The 15529-nt window shown below is 40.4% G+C and overlaps 1 protein-coding gene across 1 annotated transcript in view; it reads right to left on the reverse strand.

Moving 5' to 3' along the window:
* The window catches only part of DMD (dystrophin), a 2372918-nt gene that overhangs the window by 94931 nt on the left and 2262458 nt on the right, over nt 1-15529 (reverse strand). Inside the window, exon 64 of the mRNA XM_004386236.2 lies at nt 8090-8164. Coding sequence (XP_004386293.1) covers nt 8090-8164 — 75 coding nt within the window. The remainder of the gene's footprint in view (nt 1-8089; nt 8165-15529) is intronic.

A 15529-nucleotide genomic window follows, 5' to 3' on the forward strand; every position in this document is an offset into this window, starting at 1 on the left:
TAGTTTCAATTCAACTGCAAGAATTCCAAAGGGATTGATGGAATACATGACTCCTGGCCCATACTTTGCCTAATTGGGGCTGACTGTCACAAATGTTTTGTTGCCTAGTGGATAGGATAGTCCTATTTCTCTGTACTGATCCAATCTGACTTTTTATTACTGGGGACAGACTGAAGGGAAAGCCCTAGTGTATTTCATTTTATTACCAGCTAAATATGGACTAGCCAGTGGCTGAACCCAAGGAAGTTACTTTGGGGAGGGGGAGGGGTTGATTAAAAAGAATGATAAAGGAAGAAAGGTGAGATTGTTGCCAAGGGGAAGGAAGCCACCACACAAGGTGTTAGAAAAGGGAAAGCCTAACATAATGTTGCTCCCTAGAGAGAAGCTTTAAATAAGAGAATATGCTCCCTTCTCTTTGACTCAAGATGTGCCTTAGGGCAAAGGATTCTGTTTGCCAAAACCTCCTCTTTTGAAGAGCCAAGAACCGAGTAGGATGACCAGCCAACCTACAAGTCACACTGGATGATGAGAGGGGAGTTCTGACTGTTGTCATTAGGTGCCATCAAGTCATTTTTGACACATAGCGACTTCATGGAAACCCTGGTGGTGTAGTGGTTAAAGAGTCTGGCTGTAACCGAAAGGTCAGCAGTTTGAATCCATCGGGCACTCCTTGGAAACCCTATGGGGCAGTTCTACCCTGTTCTATAGGGTCGCTGTGAGTTGGAATCGACTCGACGGCAATGGGTTTGGTTTTGGTTTAGCGACTTCATATGACAGTAAAACTGCCCCATAGGGTTTTCTAGGCTGTAATCTTTATGGGGGTGGACTGCCAGGTCTTCCTCCTGCAGAGCCACTGGGTGGGTTTAAACCACCAGCCTTTCAGTTAGCAGCCAAGCACTTAATTGTTGTGCCACCAGGGCTATGACTACATGGAACAATATTAATGTGGCTATGACTTCTACTTTTTGTTTCTTAGGATACATCTTTTATCAAGGGCCTGTGTTGGGAAGCACCCTGTGGGAATATTTACCAAGTCAACTCTGGAGAACACTGATTTATAATAATCTGAACATTGTGCAGTCATTCATTTTGATGATGAAAGTTTAAGAAAGGTTTTGGGTAGATTGTAGGTTATACACTGTATGTCTCATCTGCCATAATATTGTATATACAAAATAGCTATTTGCTCTGTTATCGTGTGTGGAAAGCCATAAGGTGGTAGAGGGACAAATGGGACAATTGGATCACTGAAGAAAAATTAAGTTAAAAATTTGGTTGGCTTACTTTCCTGAGACTGAAAATCCAGAAAATCCGATATGGATGGTTATGGAAATTTCTGTGGCACACCCGAACCAAAGTCCATTTAGGAGTGACTGCTATTCATATAAGGAGCCCTGTTGGTGCAATGGTTAAGTGCTTGTCTGCTAACTGAAAAGGTCAGTGGTTGGAACCCACCAGCCATTCTGCAGGAGAAAGATGTGGCAATCTGCTTCCGTAAAAATTTACAGCCTTGGAAACCCTATGGGGCAGTTCTACTCTGTCCCCATAGGGTTGCTGTGAGTTGGAATCGACTTGATGGCAATGAGTTACTACTCATATGATCTCACCCTGGGCAACTCCAAACATTTTTCATCTCAAATTTATTTTTTAATTATATTAAAGACACTAGTAACTCAATGGCAACAGCATTGGGCCACTTGAAATAAAGGGGCCTTAGGAAAACTAGGAGCTGGGCTAGGAATATCTGGTTAGGTAGAATTTGCTTTTAATGAGAAAATATAAACTGATGAAAAAAACCTCCTAGCGTAAACAGAGTACTTCAAAGACATCCAATTTCAGGAGGAAGGATGAGGATGGCAAGCTGCGGAGAATGGAACCTATGAGGGGCTCTTTAACAGCATCAGCACCACGACTGAGGGTCAATCATTCCTTCCCTAGTGTGTAACTTGTATTCAACAAATTCCAAACAGGCCTACAGTGCTTCCCCTGGGGATAGACAGTCCCGGTGCAGGACCCCTGTCTTTGGAAATCTGTATCTGTCAAACCATGTACGCTGAGAAAATGAACTTGGCTGTGTCCTCAAAACATTCTGAATTCTGAAATAATAGAGGCATGACCTCTAACCTATATGAAAAATAATACATGGTATATGGGAAAAGTAGATTTTGGGGGGGAGGTGAGGGACAAAATAATTATACTGGCCTCTCCTGACCCCTTGCTGTGGCTCTGCTCCATATTCTGACTTCCTTGCTGTTGCCTTATTGTAGCCTTTTCCTGCAATGAACTGTAGATTTGCAAGCCTTGTTATTGTGCATCCTGTAAGTCTTATTTAGCAACTAAACTCTGACTCATGTCACCCTTAGTGCACTATCAAAAGATGAGGTGCATTGACTGAGAAGGGAGCACATTTTTCACCTGCTTTGTCATGGTGAGGGTGAGTCCAGAAGCTGTGACTTTATGCAGATGACTCCAGGCTGTACAAAATCTCTATAATGTGTTATTTAGTTGCTGAACAGAGGCAAATTGTTCCCTATTGTTGTTTGCAGAGTATTTGTCACATTTATCAACTGCAGTGTATTTAGCCCTCCGGTTTGGGCTCTCTCCGAGACACTATACACTAATAAACTAAATACACTTGCTTTGTTAAGTGCATTTTTATTTCTGCTCTTAGAAGTTGGCTATATTTTTAATCTTAGAAGCCACACACCTATGGGATGTCATCAAAACTACAGAAGGAGAAGAAAAAGCTTATCTTCTTTATATCTGTAAATGGAGTATCAGCCATGTGAACCAGCTTATAACTCCTTATTACCAAGATTCTCTCTTTGTCTCTGCTTTTCTATCCAGTTTAAATTTCATTCACATTGAGTTGAAACGCAGTATGGAGTCATGCAACATTAAACCGATTACAAACTGGGGACATTATAGGCCAATGGTGATGCTCTCAACTTAAATAGCGAATTCTCTATAGTGGATAAAATTGTGTTATTCTGTTTTCTGTAATATTGAAGCTTTGAAAGTGAAGTGAAAAATAAGCTCAAGTGCTTAATAGAGGTGGTGCTGCATATTTTCTACCGCATCTGTAATTCAAGCTCTTCACTGGCATCAGGAAATCGTTGAGATAACATCAGTAATTTTCATTAAAGTAAGAGTTAGCAGAAGTGGCCTTCAATAGAAAAAGCTAGCCAGGGCAAGTTTTATTTGCCTGTACCACAGACAATAGCTCTTTATCATGGCTTTGCAGGCACGGAAATGATGAAAGGCCAGAAGATACACGTAAGCGAATATAAATTTAAGAGGAAATTCTTAAATGGAGCAGTTAGAAAGTAATGTGACCACACAGCTTCAATAATAAAAGGACTGGTGAACTATTTATTCTATGTTCATACAATGCATGGACACTCCTAGCATTCTTGAAAATCCAGTACTTAATGTAGATAAACACACCCTAATTTTGCTATAACCTGAATATTTTAAAAATATTTTTTAAATATGAGAAAAGGCATGCTCAGAAAGGAAATGCTGAGAATTTAAAATCTGTTTAAAAGTGAAAATTTAAAGAAATCATTCTACATTCAGAGCGTAACTTTATTCCAAGGCCGTAAGTTCAAATAGCTAATATTTTTATAATATAAAATTCCCCCATGTTCCCAATGTTTATCTGAAATTTTAACAGAAAGTGAAGTGATAGACAATAAGACACATATGTGAATAGAATTATTTTTTTAACAGGAGAATCAAATAATGTCTAAATCCAGAATCGAGAGGAATCTTGTGCAAAGGGACAGTCATTATAATGTTTTCCATCTAGTCTATTTCTGGGCTTTTTCATAGTATAACCAGGAACACCTGATTATCTTTTCTGAACTATCAGAGTCTCACAGGAATATTTTATAGCATTTTACAATAACCAGTTCATAATTACCCCTTAATCAAAGGAAAGCAGGACATACAAGATGGGGCAGGGCCAGGAGAACAAGAGGTAGATTTTCTCTATCCCCCAACCTCCGCTATACCCCAAACTGCCTCCTTCCAGCTATGGTACATCATAAGGTCCCTAAGGAACTCCTAAGCATGGAGAGCTTTTAAAACCACTTAAACTTTGCAGCTATGTAGCTGAAAATGATAGCTTCAGGACTATATGCTATAAGGAATGGAGGCCTGAAATGTACTTTCATTCATGCATCCACTCCACGAGAACATATTGAACCCTGCTCTGTGCCAGGCTCTTTGCTAAGCATTGGGGGTACCAAAATGAAGAGGAAAGGCCTACCCTCTCCTTTCAAAGAATCTCACTTCCAGGACCTTTCTTCTCCATCACTGTGTAAGTACTGCAGCAACCTTTTTCAACAACCTTATTGCTAGCCTCCACAGACCCCTGATCAGACTCCATTTCTGAAGACTTGGCAGCCAGAGCTCATGGTCCTTTTCTCTTCCCCAATTCTGGCCCTCATTCTGGATGACTTCAACATTGACACAGACAACTCATGTATCATCCCAGCCTCTCAAATCCTTAACTTCCTCTTTCATTCTCCATGGAAATTCTTATCTCCTCCATCTCTGTCACACACTCAAATGGTCATACACTAGACTTAATCACCCGGAGCTGTTGTACTCCTGAAATAAAGTTCACCTATGCTACTCTCTGACCACAATCTTCTGGCCTTCCAGTTACTCCATTCTATCCCTTCATCTACCTCCCTGAACAGCTAGCCTCTTGATCCCACCACCTCTTAATTATCAACTTCCATTTGAATTCATTCATACCTTCCCCTACCTAACAGGGACTTGATAGATATTTCAACCACTCACTTGTCCAAATCCTCACTTCTCTTGCCCAGGTGTCCTTAGTTCTCACCACCTGGCAAATGCCCCACCCTGGGGCAGAACCAGCCACCCCTTGACTGCTCAGTACACCTGGAGAAATACTGCACCTCTGCCGACTGGCACTGCTATAAAACACTCATTCAGGCTCCATATTGCTGTTTCTCAACCTCAACTTTATCACCTTCCACCCTTAATTCCAGCACAGGAACTCTCCTCCAACTTCACGCAGAAAATGGAAGCCTTGGGCATCCTTCACCTTCCTGCCACGGGTGTCTGAAGTTACCTGGACCTGCACAGATCCTTTACTCTGCCCCACCCATGACAGTGGAAGAGAGGCGTCCCTTCCTCTTCTTGGCCTCTGGATCACCTGCCCACTTTTTTATTATCTCCTTGTGAGCCAATAATTTCAATCTCACCCTCTCTTATTCTCATAGTCATTTAAATACACTCACAAGTCTCTCTGTGTATACATATGTATACTCTGTTAACTCCTCAGCTCCCTCCAGCTGGCTGCCATCTCTCTTCATTCCCCTTCACAATTAAATTTCTGCAAGAATTGTCCATACTGACTGTCTCTACCTCCCCACTTTTGATTCACTTTTAAACCAGCTGCACCATCTCCACCATATCTAAAATCTCACCAAAGTTACAAAGGACCTCCTTGTTGCTAAATCCAATGGGCACTTTCTCCAGCTTTCTCCTGACCTTCCAGCAACATCTGACCCTAATAGAAGATCTCTCCCTCTTTCTTCCCCTGCAGCATATGGCACACAATAACTTCTCCGGATTTTCCTTCTCCCCCTCTGGCCATTTCTTTGCAGTCCCCTTTGGACTTGGCTCTTCCTCTGTCCTAAATCGTTCTCTTTTCACTCTATACTCTCCCTGAGCCATCTCCTCTTCTCCATGGCTCCAAGCAGCATCTATATGCTGGTGATTCCTAAATATTGTTTGTATCTTTCTCCTGAGCACCACAGCTTTATGTCCAATTCTATTGGGCAAGTCCACTGTTCACCTGGTAGTCCAAGCCAAGCATCTGAGTATTTTCCTTGATCCCCCCTCACCCACCACATCAAAGTAATCACTAAGGCCTGTTGGTTCCAACTCCTAAGTATTTCTCACCTCTCTCTGTTTATTTCCATTCCTACTTTGCTGGTCCAGGCCATCATGTTGCTGGTTTAGATTATTACAACAACTCAACAGGCCTCTCTCCAGTCAGTCTCACAACGCCCCCAGTCCAGAATAATCTTTCTAAATGAAATTCGGACCATGTCATCCCCTTGCCTAAAACCCTTCAATGGCTCCCCAGTGACCTCTAAATTCTTCAACTTGGATTTAAAAAACCTTTTACAGTCTGCCTCCTGCTTTTCTCTCCAGCCTAACATTGTATCATAGCGCCTCCCTGGAATTCTGGGCTTTAGCCATGCTGAAGTACTTTCAGGTCCTGAATGTACCATGCTTTCTCTGGCCTCCAGGCTGCCACACATATTGTTCCTTTTGACTAGAATCCTCTTCCTAGAGTGAGCTCTACTTACCCTTTTGGACTCATCTTTCTTAGAAATCACTTCTTCAAGCAAATCTTCTCTGAAACCACTGCCCTCCTCCCCAACTTGCTGTTGTCATAGTACCCCATTCCTCTACTGTCACATGACTAAATATATGACATTGGAATGGTCTTGTTCACTTTTCCTCAGGGTGCTCATAAAGCCTGGAAACAGAGATAATATTATTTTATGTTTTTACAGATTGTAGACGGCCTTGATGACACTATGTACAATTGCCTATGTTTCTAGACTTTATGGACACCCTGTATGTCCCTCATTAGACTATAATTTCCATCGGGATAGGGAATGTACCTGTCAGCTTCATGGTCATATCATCAATACACATAGGAACTTAAATAATACTATATCGTAATTCACTTTGTTGATAACAGATAGTTATACATAAACTATCTGGTGAAAATACATAGTTGAATGGCACTACAGGATTTTTCCACAGAGATATGATATTTAGCAAAAGCAGAACAGCAATCTTGTTATCTATCGGCTATCACAGCATTCATTTAAATGCTAGCATTCAAGCTAATAAACCAAACATGTCTGTGAACCTTTCTTTGGATAAGGCAGTCACAGTCTTCCAATACCAACTGCATTTTGTACCGAAAAAGAAACCAAGGTAGAATACCAAAAACCAAACCAAATCCACTGCTGTCAGGTTGATTCCAATTCATACCGACCCTATAGGACAAAGTAGAACTGCCCCATAGGGTCTCCAAGACTGTAAATCTTTATGGAAGCCGACTACCATATCTTTCTCCCATGGAGCGGCTACTGGGTTCAAACCGCTGACATTTCAATTAGCAGCCAAGGGCTTTAACCCCTGCACCCCCAGTGTCCCTTAAAGGTAGAATTAAAAAAAACAAAAAACAACTGCCGTCGAGTCGATTCTGCCTCATAGCGACCCTATAGGACAGAGTAGAACTGCCCCATAGGGTTTCCAAGGAGTGGCTGGTGGATTTGAACTGCCAATTTTTGGTTAGCAGCCTGAGCTCTTAACCACTGTGCCACCAGGGGTAGAATACCAAAACCCACTGCTATCGAGTCGATTCCGACTCATAGCGAGTCCATAGGGTTTTCAAGGCCGCAAATCTCTACAGAAGCAGATTGCCACATCTTTCTCCCGTGATGCCACTGATAGTTTCGAATCGCCAACCTTTCGGTTAACAGTTGATCGCTTTAACCACTGCACCACCAGGGCTCCTTAAAAGTAGAATTAAAAAACCAAACTCATTGTCATCGAGTCGATTCTGACTCATAGCGACCCTACAGGACAGAGGAGAACTGCCTCACCCAATAGGGTTTCCAAGGAGCTGCTGGTGGATTTGAACTGCTGACCTTTCGTGTAGCAGTCGTAGCTCTTAACCACTGCGCCACTCTTAACCAGGGTTCCAGAAGGTAGAATAGGGGGGAGAGAGTTCAAGTTTCATAAAGGCCAATGCCATTAGTTGTAAAATCAAAATGATAAATATCCTATCCATTCAATATCAGTAGCTGAGGAATGATGGCAGGACTGATTCTACACAATGTAAAAAAAAATCGTCAAGGCAAACATTAGGCCAAAGCCACTTTCAAGAATGAATTCTATGTTGCAACTGAACTTGTAACAGCTATTTCACCCCTTTCCAAGTGAAAATACCCCCAACCCACTTTTCCTGTAAGCAAATAAAAACTACCAAGATCTTCAAGTACTGGTTAATACTTACAGCAAAGTGCCTTCTGCAGTCTTCGGAGTTTCATGGCCGTCCTATAAGCGGAGAACCTGACATTATTCAGGTCAGCTGAGGAAAAAAGGGAGGAAACAAAGGTCATTTGTTATTTCATCAGAAAGCACAAATAAAAACCCTCAATAATTTGCCAACAACAACAAAAATAGGCTAGGAAAAAAAAAAATTCTTGTCTAGGCTCCAAGCTGGGGGAAGTAAGATTCTGTTGATGTGGGGAAACAAGAAGAAGAAAACAAAACCTTCCTTTTGGTCTTTGACAACTTGGAAAACTAAGTTCTGTGAAAGACTACAGTGGCCTGCCTGCAGGGCATTCATGCAGTCCTCGTTCTGGAGAAGGAAAAGGATTTTTCTTTCCTAGATCGTAATCCAATTCTACTGTAGTGAATCTTTGCTGCCCAGGGTTTAAACCATTAAAAAGAATAAGGAATACGCAACTGAAATACCTATACAAACTTAGCAAACAATCAAGTGGCAATATAACGTTTTTCTGTTTATAAAAGTTATGTATGCGTGCTGTGGAAAACTTAGAAATTAAAGAAAAAAATAAAATAATCCCATAACACAAAGATATGCACTGTTAACATTTTGAGTATTTCTTACCCAACGTATGTGTGTCAGTGTGTGTAAGGTGTATTTGTAAAAATATAATTGGGATTAAAATAAGCATTTATCTTTATAAGGTGCAATCATTCTAATATTCAGCATAAAGTAACAATTTAACAATCTACGCTCCTGGACTCACCTCACCTAGGAGGGAAGCTACAGTTAGATGATGCCCTTACTCAAGTCTGGGCTGGCCTTCATATACAATGGGCTACATTTCTTTTCTAGCATTTCTGTGTATATATGTTTAAGGAAGCCAGTTCCAAAAAGCTCCTTGAAGGCCAAGTACCTTGTCACCTACTTCTGTCATATTTCCCAGCAACTTAATACATAACTGTTCTTTCAAAAAACAGGTCTAATACAGCTAGGGGACTGATTGACAGACTAGAATGAATGCATGAATAAAAGAATGAGAAAAAGAACAACATACTAGCAAACAAATTCAAATGGTACCCACAAATCCAATTCTAATTGGGGGTTTGAAAAAGGACAGAATTTATTCCATTTTCAAGTCACTTGGGTCAACATTAGCTTTATGGCCTTTGCAGAGATCAAACACAGAAACCTGAATTTAAATTTGGGGGAAGAAAGATAATGTTACGATTTTTATAATTTACTCTAGAACAGTCAACATAAAAATAAAAAAGACTGACAATACCAAGTGTTAGTGAGGATGTGGAGGATCTGGAACTCTCACACACTGCAGTTAGAAATGCAAAATGGTGCAATCACTTTGGAAAACAGTGTGGCAATTTCTTATGAAGTTAAACATATACCTATCTTATGACCCAGATTATTCTACTCCTAGATACTTACCCAAAAGAAATAAAAGATATGTACACAAAAAGATGGGTACACGAATGTTCATAGCAGCTTTATTTATAACAGCTAAAAGCTGGAAACAGACCAATAGGAGAATGGCTAAATAGATTGTGGTATAGTTACACAATGGAATAGTACCCCGCAATAAAAGGGAACTGGCTACTGATAACATAACAAGGTACCCTGATCTGAAAAACATCCTGGATAAAAGAAGCCAGACACAAAAGAGCACATACTGTTTGATCCTATTTATATGAAATTGTATGGAGCCCTGGGTGGTGCAGTGGTTAAGAGTTTGCCTGCTAACCAAAAGGTCAGCGGTTCAAATCCACCAGCCACTCTTTGGAATCCCTATGGGGCAGAAAATTAACCTACAGTGACAGAAGGCAGATAGGTGGGAGCCTGGGGCAGTGGGGGTAGGGAATTGACCACAAAGGAACACAAGGGTATTTTTTTTTTTTTTAGGGTGATGAAAATGCTATGTATTTTGATTGGTAAGGTGCTTACATGAGGGTATACATTTGTCAAAACTCAAACTGTACACTTAAAATTGATGCATTTTGTGTTTTAATTATGCCTTAGTACAGTAAATATTAAAAGTTTGGGGGAAAAAAAAACCTCACATGGACAGTACAATACGATGTATGTTTGTGTTAGCTTAAGGTGTACTCTAAAGGCGATCAGTTGTCTTCATCAGGAATGCACACTCCAGGGCTGGTTGGCTAGTAATTAATCAAAAAGTCTCACTCCAGAGGCAGCCACAGTAACTGCTTCAGCTATAGTCAGACCCTGTTACACCAGGGGTTTCATTAATTAGCCTAATTAATGTTAGACGAGTTTGCGTTGGTGATATTACTGGTTTGCAAAATACGAGGACTGCCAAAAAAGTTTTAGAAACAATTCCATCTTTATATCATCAGGGTGTCAGAAGAATCTAGTAAGCCCTCCACCTTTAGAAATGGTGCTCCAGGCTGCATTCCAAAATGTCCAGCTGTGATTCATTGGATTCTTAGTTACCTGAATTCAATTAGATGGTTGACAGAATCCTTCTGCTACAGTAGTGACTGTCAAACTCAAGTCTGCACCAAAATCACCTGGAGGGCTTGTTAAAACACGGATTTCAGTTCCCACCCTTGGAGTTTCTGATTCAGTAGGTCTGGGGTGGGGCCTGAGAATTTGCATTTCTAACAAGTTACCAGGTGATGCTGATGGTTGCTGGTCAGAGGACCATACTTTGAGAACAACTGTGCTACAGGATTGTGGCCTGTGTAGACTAAGAGCCTCTCAATGGAGCACCCAAAAAAGCAGAGCTGTGACTTCACTGTGCCTTTCGCACAGATTGTGAGTGTTTTGCGCCCTCTGGCTAATAAATGTCCTATGCGACAGAGCTTGTTCTGAGACTTGCTTGCATTATAATCTGGTAGCCAAGACGTGGATAAGAAGGAAGCTCTCACCTATGTCTAAATGTGAGCGGCTATGGACATCTACCAAAGAGAACCAAACAGTTTGGCAAGTCCAATGTGGGTCTTTGTTACACAAAGTGTGGTTCACAGAGCATCGGCATCACCTGGGAGCTTGTTAGAAATGCAGACACTCAGGCCCCACCCCAGATCTACGACACAGAATCAACATTTTAATAAGATTCCCAGGTGATTCATATGTTCATTCGAGTACAATGGAGTCTTTAATTGTATATTTTAATAATGTTTCTTGCTCCCGTAGTTACAGTTCAAGTATAAACTCTGTATAAAGGCCTATGTTATCTTCTTTTTTTTTTATTTTTCTACATTCCATTTTGTGGGCTTTTAGGACATTATCTAATGACTACTGTAGTCAATTAGGCCAAAAACTCTCAGTTGTGATAAACACCAACAACACTATTCAATAAATTAAAAACCTATAAGAGGGTCTTGGAAGGCTGTAGGTACAAATTTCTTCTAAAAGTGAACTAACCATTCCCTGGGCTTTACTCTTGAGTAGAATTTGATTCATCTGGGTCCTTCTGATTGTTCTTCATTCTCTCTCTCCCCACAAGAGTCAAGCTTCTGCCTTTGTCTCTTTTCCCTAGTCATCACAGTTTACCCTTTTGGGTGGTCTCAGCCAATTCACAGTATGAATTGTCTTGTGGCATTAACCCACAAAAAAACAATTCCTGTCCTTCCCTCCAGATTGGTATACACTCATAAATGAGTCCCTTTGGCTCTTTATAAAATAAGCAACTTAGAGACCCAGAAATGCGCTCTAGTCTAACACAGATCACCTTTTGCTTAACACCAGCCTGTAGCAGTTTCTAACCTCAAATTTTCTTTCATTCATTTACTTACACAAAAGTGTTGAGTGAAGCTATGTGCCAAGCAAACATCTTGGCAGAAGCTACTGGCAAAAGGTTTCTTTTTCCCTTTCTTTCTAATATTCCTTTTCAATTGCCTCTTAACTCATTAGCCTAGTTTCCTACTATCTTCCTTCTTTCATAAAACCAAGATTCCTTCCTCTGACCCCAATCCTATCCCCACTTTCCAATTTTCCTGGTTCTATTCAGAATTCAGAACAAAGGGTCTAAATGAGGTCAGAAGCTCCATCCAAATCTACAGCTTATATGAAGAATAAGCAAATTCCAGGAGCTAGAGATCCAAGTGGGAGAGGCAAGGATGATCTGATTTTTCAGGGTGTGGTTCACTGGGGAACAGTACCAGAGACAAGCATCTGGAATGTTCCTGCTCTAGCATTGCACTCGACTTCCCTAAAGCAGTTCAAACTTTCTTCCCTTCCGAATCCTTTTAACTATGGCATATTCTGCCTCTGACACTCTTTCAGCATAAACCCAACTCGCTGCAGATAACAAGCCTTCTGCTACTAGTTTTCCATGTATCATAGTCCAACCAGTTCTCAAACAGGAATTCAGCAATAGCAGAAGAAGGTAGCAGGGAAAAGGTCTAGTTCTCATCACAATGCTACAGAAGCTATACAAATTTATATCCAATAACTGTCAGTGACTTGCAACACAGTCTGGTGCCCTAAAGGTCCTACTCAAGAGAATTAACCGTCTGTGTTGTTTGCATGTGCTTGTGTTGCTAGGAATCTGCACTACCACTCTCTCTCTGGCTTCCAGCTGGAAGAGCTAAGTCCCTGCCTTGTAAAAGTGTGTAGGATGCACACAGAAAGCTCAAGATGCGATGCAGCTGTGAACAATGTGACACTGTCCTGGGCTGAGCCTTGAGCTGACTGTGTAGCTCAAGTATGCATGCAGAATAAAGCTAAAACCCCCTAATACCCACCCTCTGTGGGAGCCTGGCCTCCACTTTCCCTGGGAGTGCTGCCTTTCCAAGTTGTAATGAGCTCACAAGCTCTCATAACCGGAACACAAGAGGACTTAGACTATCCAAGAAACCAGTTACACAATGTTTCCATGGCAGCTTTCATAAAGCATACTTCAGAAGGATAAAAACGCTGAACTGTACATTCCTTTTCATGACTTGTATTATTTTCTCCAGGACTGGTTCTAGCCTAAAAATAGAGAAATCGAGAAACTTAAGGAACAAGGGCAAATAGCAAACCATCTGCCCTCTCAAGTTTAATCACCAGCTACTGAAGTGATGGCCCATTCCATTTTCATTTTGAGACACAAAACAAGTAATAAGCTTTTTTGCCCCTTTGTTTAGCCTATGAATTTCTCTTGACTTGGGTAAATATTTCTGTTTTACGATTTTCTACTTTGACTCTGTGGTATGTCGTGGTGGGAGGTGTCAACTTTACCAGAAAAGGGGAAGGATTGAGCAAGTTTGAGTCACGAATCTATACATGTTGGATGTCCTCTTGCAAAAATAGTGAAAAACACTTTGGCCTTTTAAAGTCATGGGGAAACTTAGAAATTATTATAGAAATAAAATGTTAAGCTCCTTCATTTCAATTTTGCAGCTAGTTTCTGCCTTTTAATAATACTGTAAAAATCCCAAACTGAGGTCTAGAATTTAAAATGAGGGGTGTTTCAGTCCAGCTTTCCAATGGCTTGCTGAGACTTTTTGGAAAGGCTCAACATTTCAGTATGCTTATCTATTAGGTAGAAAGACCAATAACAACCCTATAAACTTACAAAGTCAATGGAAAGGACTGTATGACTAAAGATTATCCCAACAAATAAATCAGTGATGTGGACTTTGTTTCTTCCTACCAATTCTATTTCCCAAAAAGAAATTTAATCCAAATCTCCCAGGTGATGATGAGTGAAAATTAAAATGTAGAACTGTGACGTTTTTTTCGGTACAGTTCCAAATTCAGTACTTGGCATACAATGTGCATTAAACAACAGCAACAACAACTACTATTACTGCTGCTGCTGCTGCTATTTCCAAAGAAGCAAAACAAAGCAGTTTCCTGCTACACTCCTCTGCAAATATTCTAATATAAGAAGGTGGCAGATTCTTTTTTTCACTTTTTAAAATACCAGCTTTATTGAGATATTTCCATACTGTGTAATTCACCCTTTTAAAGTGTAAAATAAGTAGTTTTTAGTATATTCATAGAGTTGTGCAACCAACACCACCATCTAATTTTAGAAAATTTTCCTTACCCCCAAAAGAAACTGGTACCCAATAGCAGTTATTCTCCGTTTCTCCCAACACTCCTAGCCCTAGGCAACCACTAATCTACTTTCTGTCTTCATGGATTTGCCTATTCTGGACATGGAACCATACATGGAACCTATACATGGAACCATACAATAGGTAGTCTTTTGTGAAAGATGTTTCAAAACATCTTGGTTCATAAATCATCTTGGTTCATGTTTTCAAGGTTCATAAATCAATACTTCATTCATTTTTATTGCCAAACGATATTCCATTGTGTGGATATATCACATTTTCTTTATTCATTCATCAGTAGATGGACATTTGCATTGTTTCTACTTTTTGTCTATTGTGAATAATGCTGCTATAAACATTTGTGTACAAGTTTTTGTGTGGACATATGTTTTTAATTCTTTTGGGTATATACCTAGGAGTGGAATTGCTGGGTCATATGGTAACTCTATGTTTAACCTTTTGAGGAATGGCCAGACTGTTTTCCAAAGTGGTTGCACCACTTTACTGGTTCATTCATTTTTTTTTTTAAACTGAGGATCTTTTTCTTTTTAGTGTCTGTATTTTTTAATTGTGGTAAAAAAATATGAAAAAAAAACTGCCAATTCAGAAATTTTTACATGTACAATTCAGGGACACTGATTATGTCCCTCATGTTGTGTAGCCATTACCACTATCCTTATCTAAATTACTTCACCAAGGAAGGTGGCAGATTTTCAAATATAATAATATATCACCAATTGCCTAGCCTCACTCTTCCTGTAACTTTCTAATGGACTCCTCTCATGAGTATTATTCTTTTTATATTGTGATACAAATATGTATAACAAAACATTTGTCATTTCAACATTTTTTACACGTACAATTCAGTGACATTAGTTATGTTCATCATGTTGTGCAACCATCACTACTACCCTTTTCCAAATTCTTTCATCACCCTTAACAGAAAACTCAGTGCTCCCTAAGCAATGACCCCCTCTCCTTTTCCCCACCCTCCTCTCCCTGGTAACCACTAATAAACTTTGGTCTCTATACATTTGCCAATTCTATATATTCCCTCATGAGTATTATTTTTTGCCAGCTCAAATTTACTACAACAGAAAAGAACCAAGGGTCTTAATAAGGCTTGAGAAAAACTGAATACTTTAAACCAAAACCTATTGCCATCAAGTCGATTCTGACTCATAGCAACCCTACAGGACAGGGTAGAACTGCCCCATAGGGTTCCCAAGGAGCGCCTGGTGGATTCAAACTGCTGACCTTTCAGTTGGCAGCCAAGCCCTTAACCACTGCGCCACCAGGGCTCAGGCAAATTAACAGTGTTTCCAATACAGGGGAAACTAGCACAACCTGTACAAGGAAAGGTCATGGAAGCCCCATAGACACATCCAAACTCCCTGAGGGACTGAATTGCTGGGCG

The sequence above is a fragment of the Trichechus manatus genome, unplaced genomic scaffold (assembly GCF_000243295.1).
Source record: "Trichechus manatus latirostris isolate Lorelei unplaced genomic scaffold, TriManLat1.0 scaffold00159, whole genome shotgun sequence".
NCBI classification, from domain to species: domain Eukaryota; kingdom Metazoa; phylum Chordata; class Mammalia; order Sirenia; family Trichechidae; genus Trichechus; species Trichechus manatus.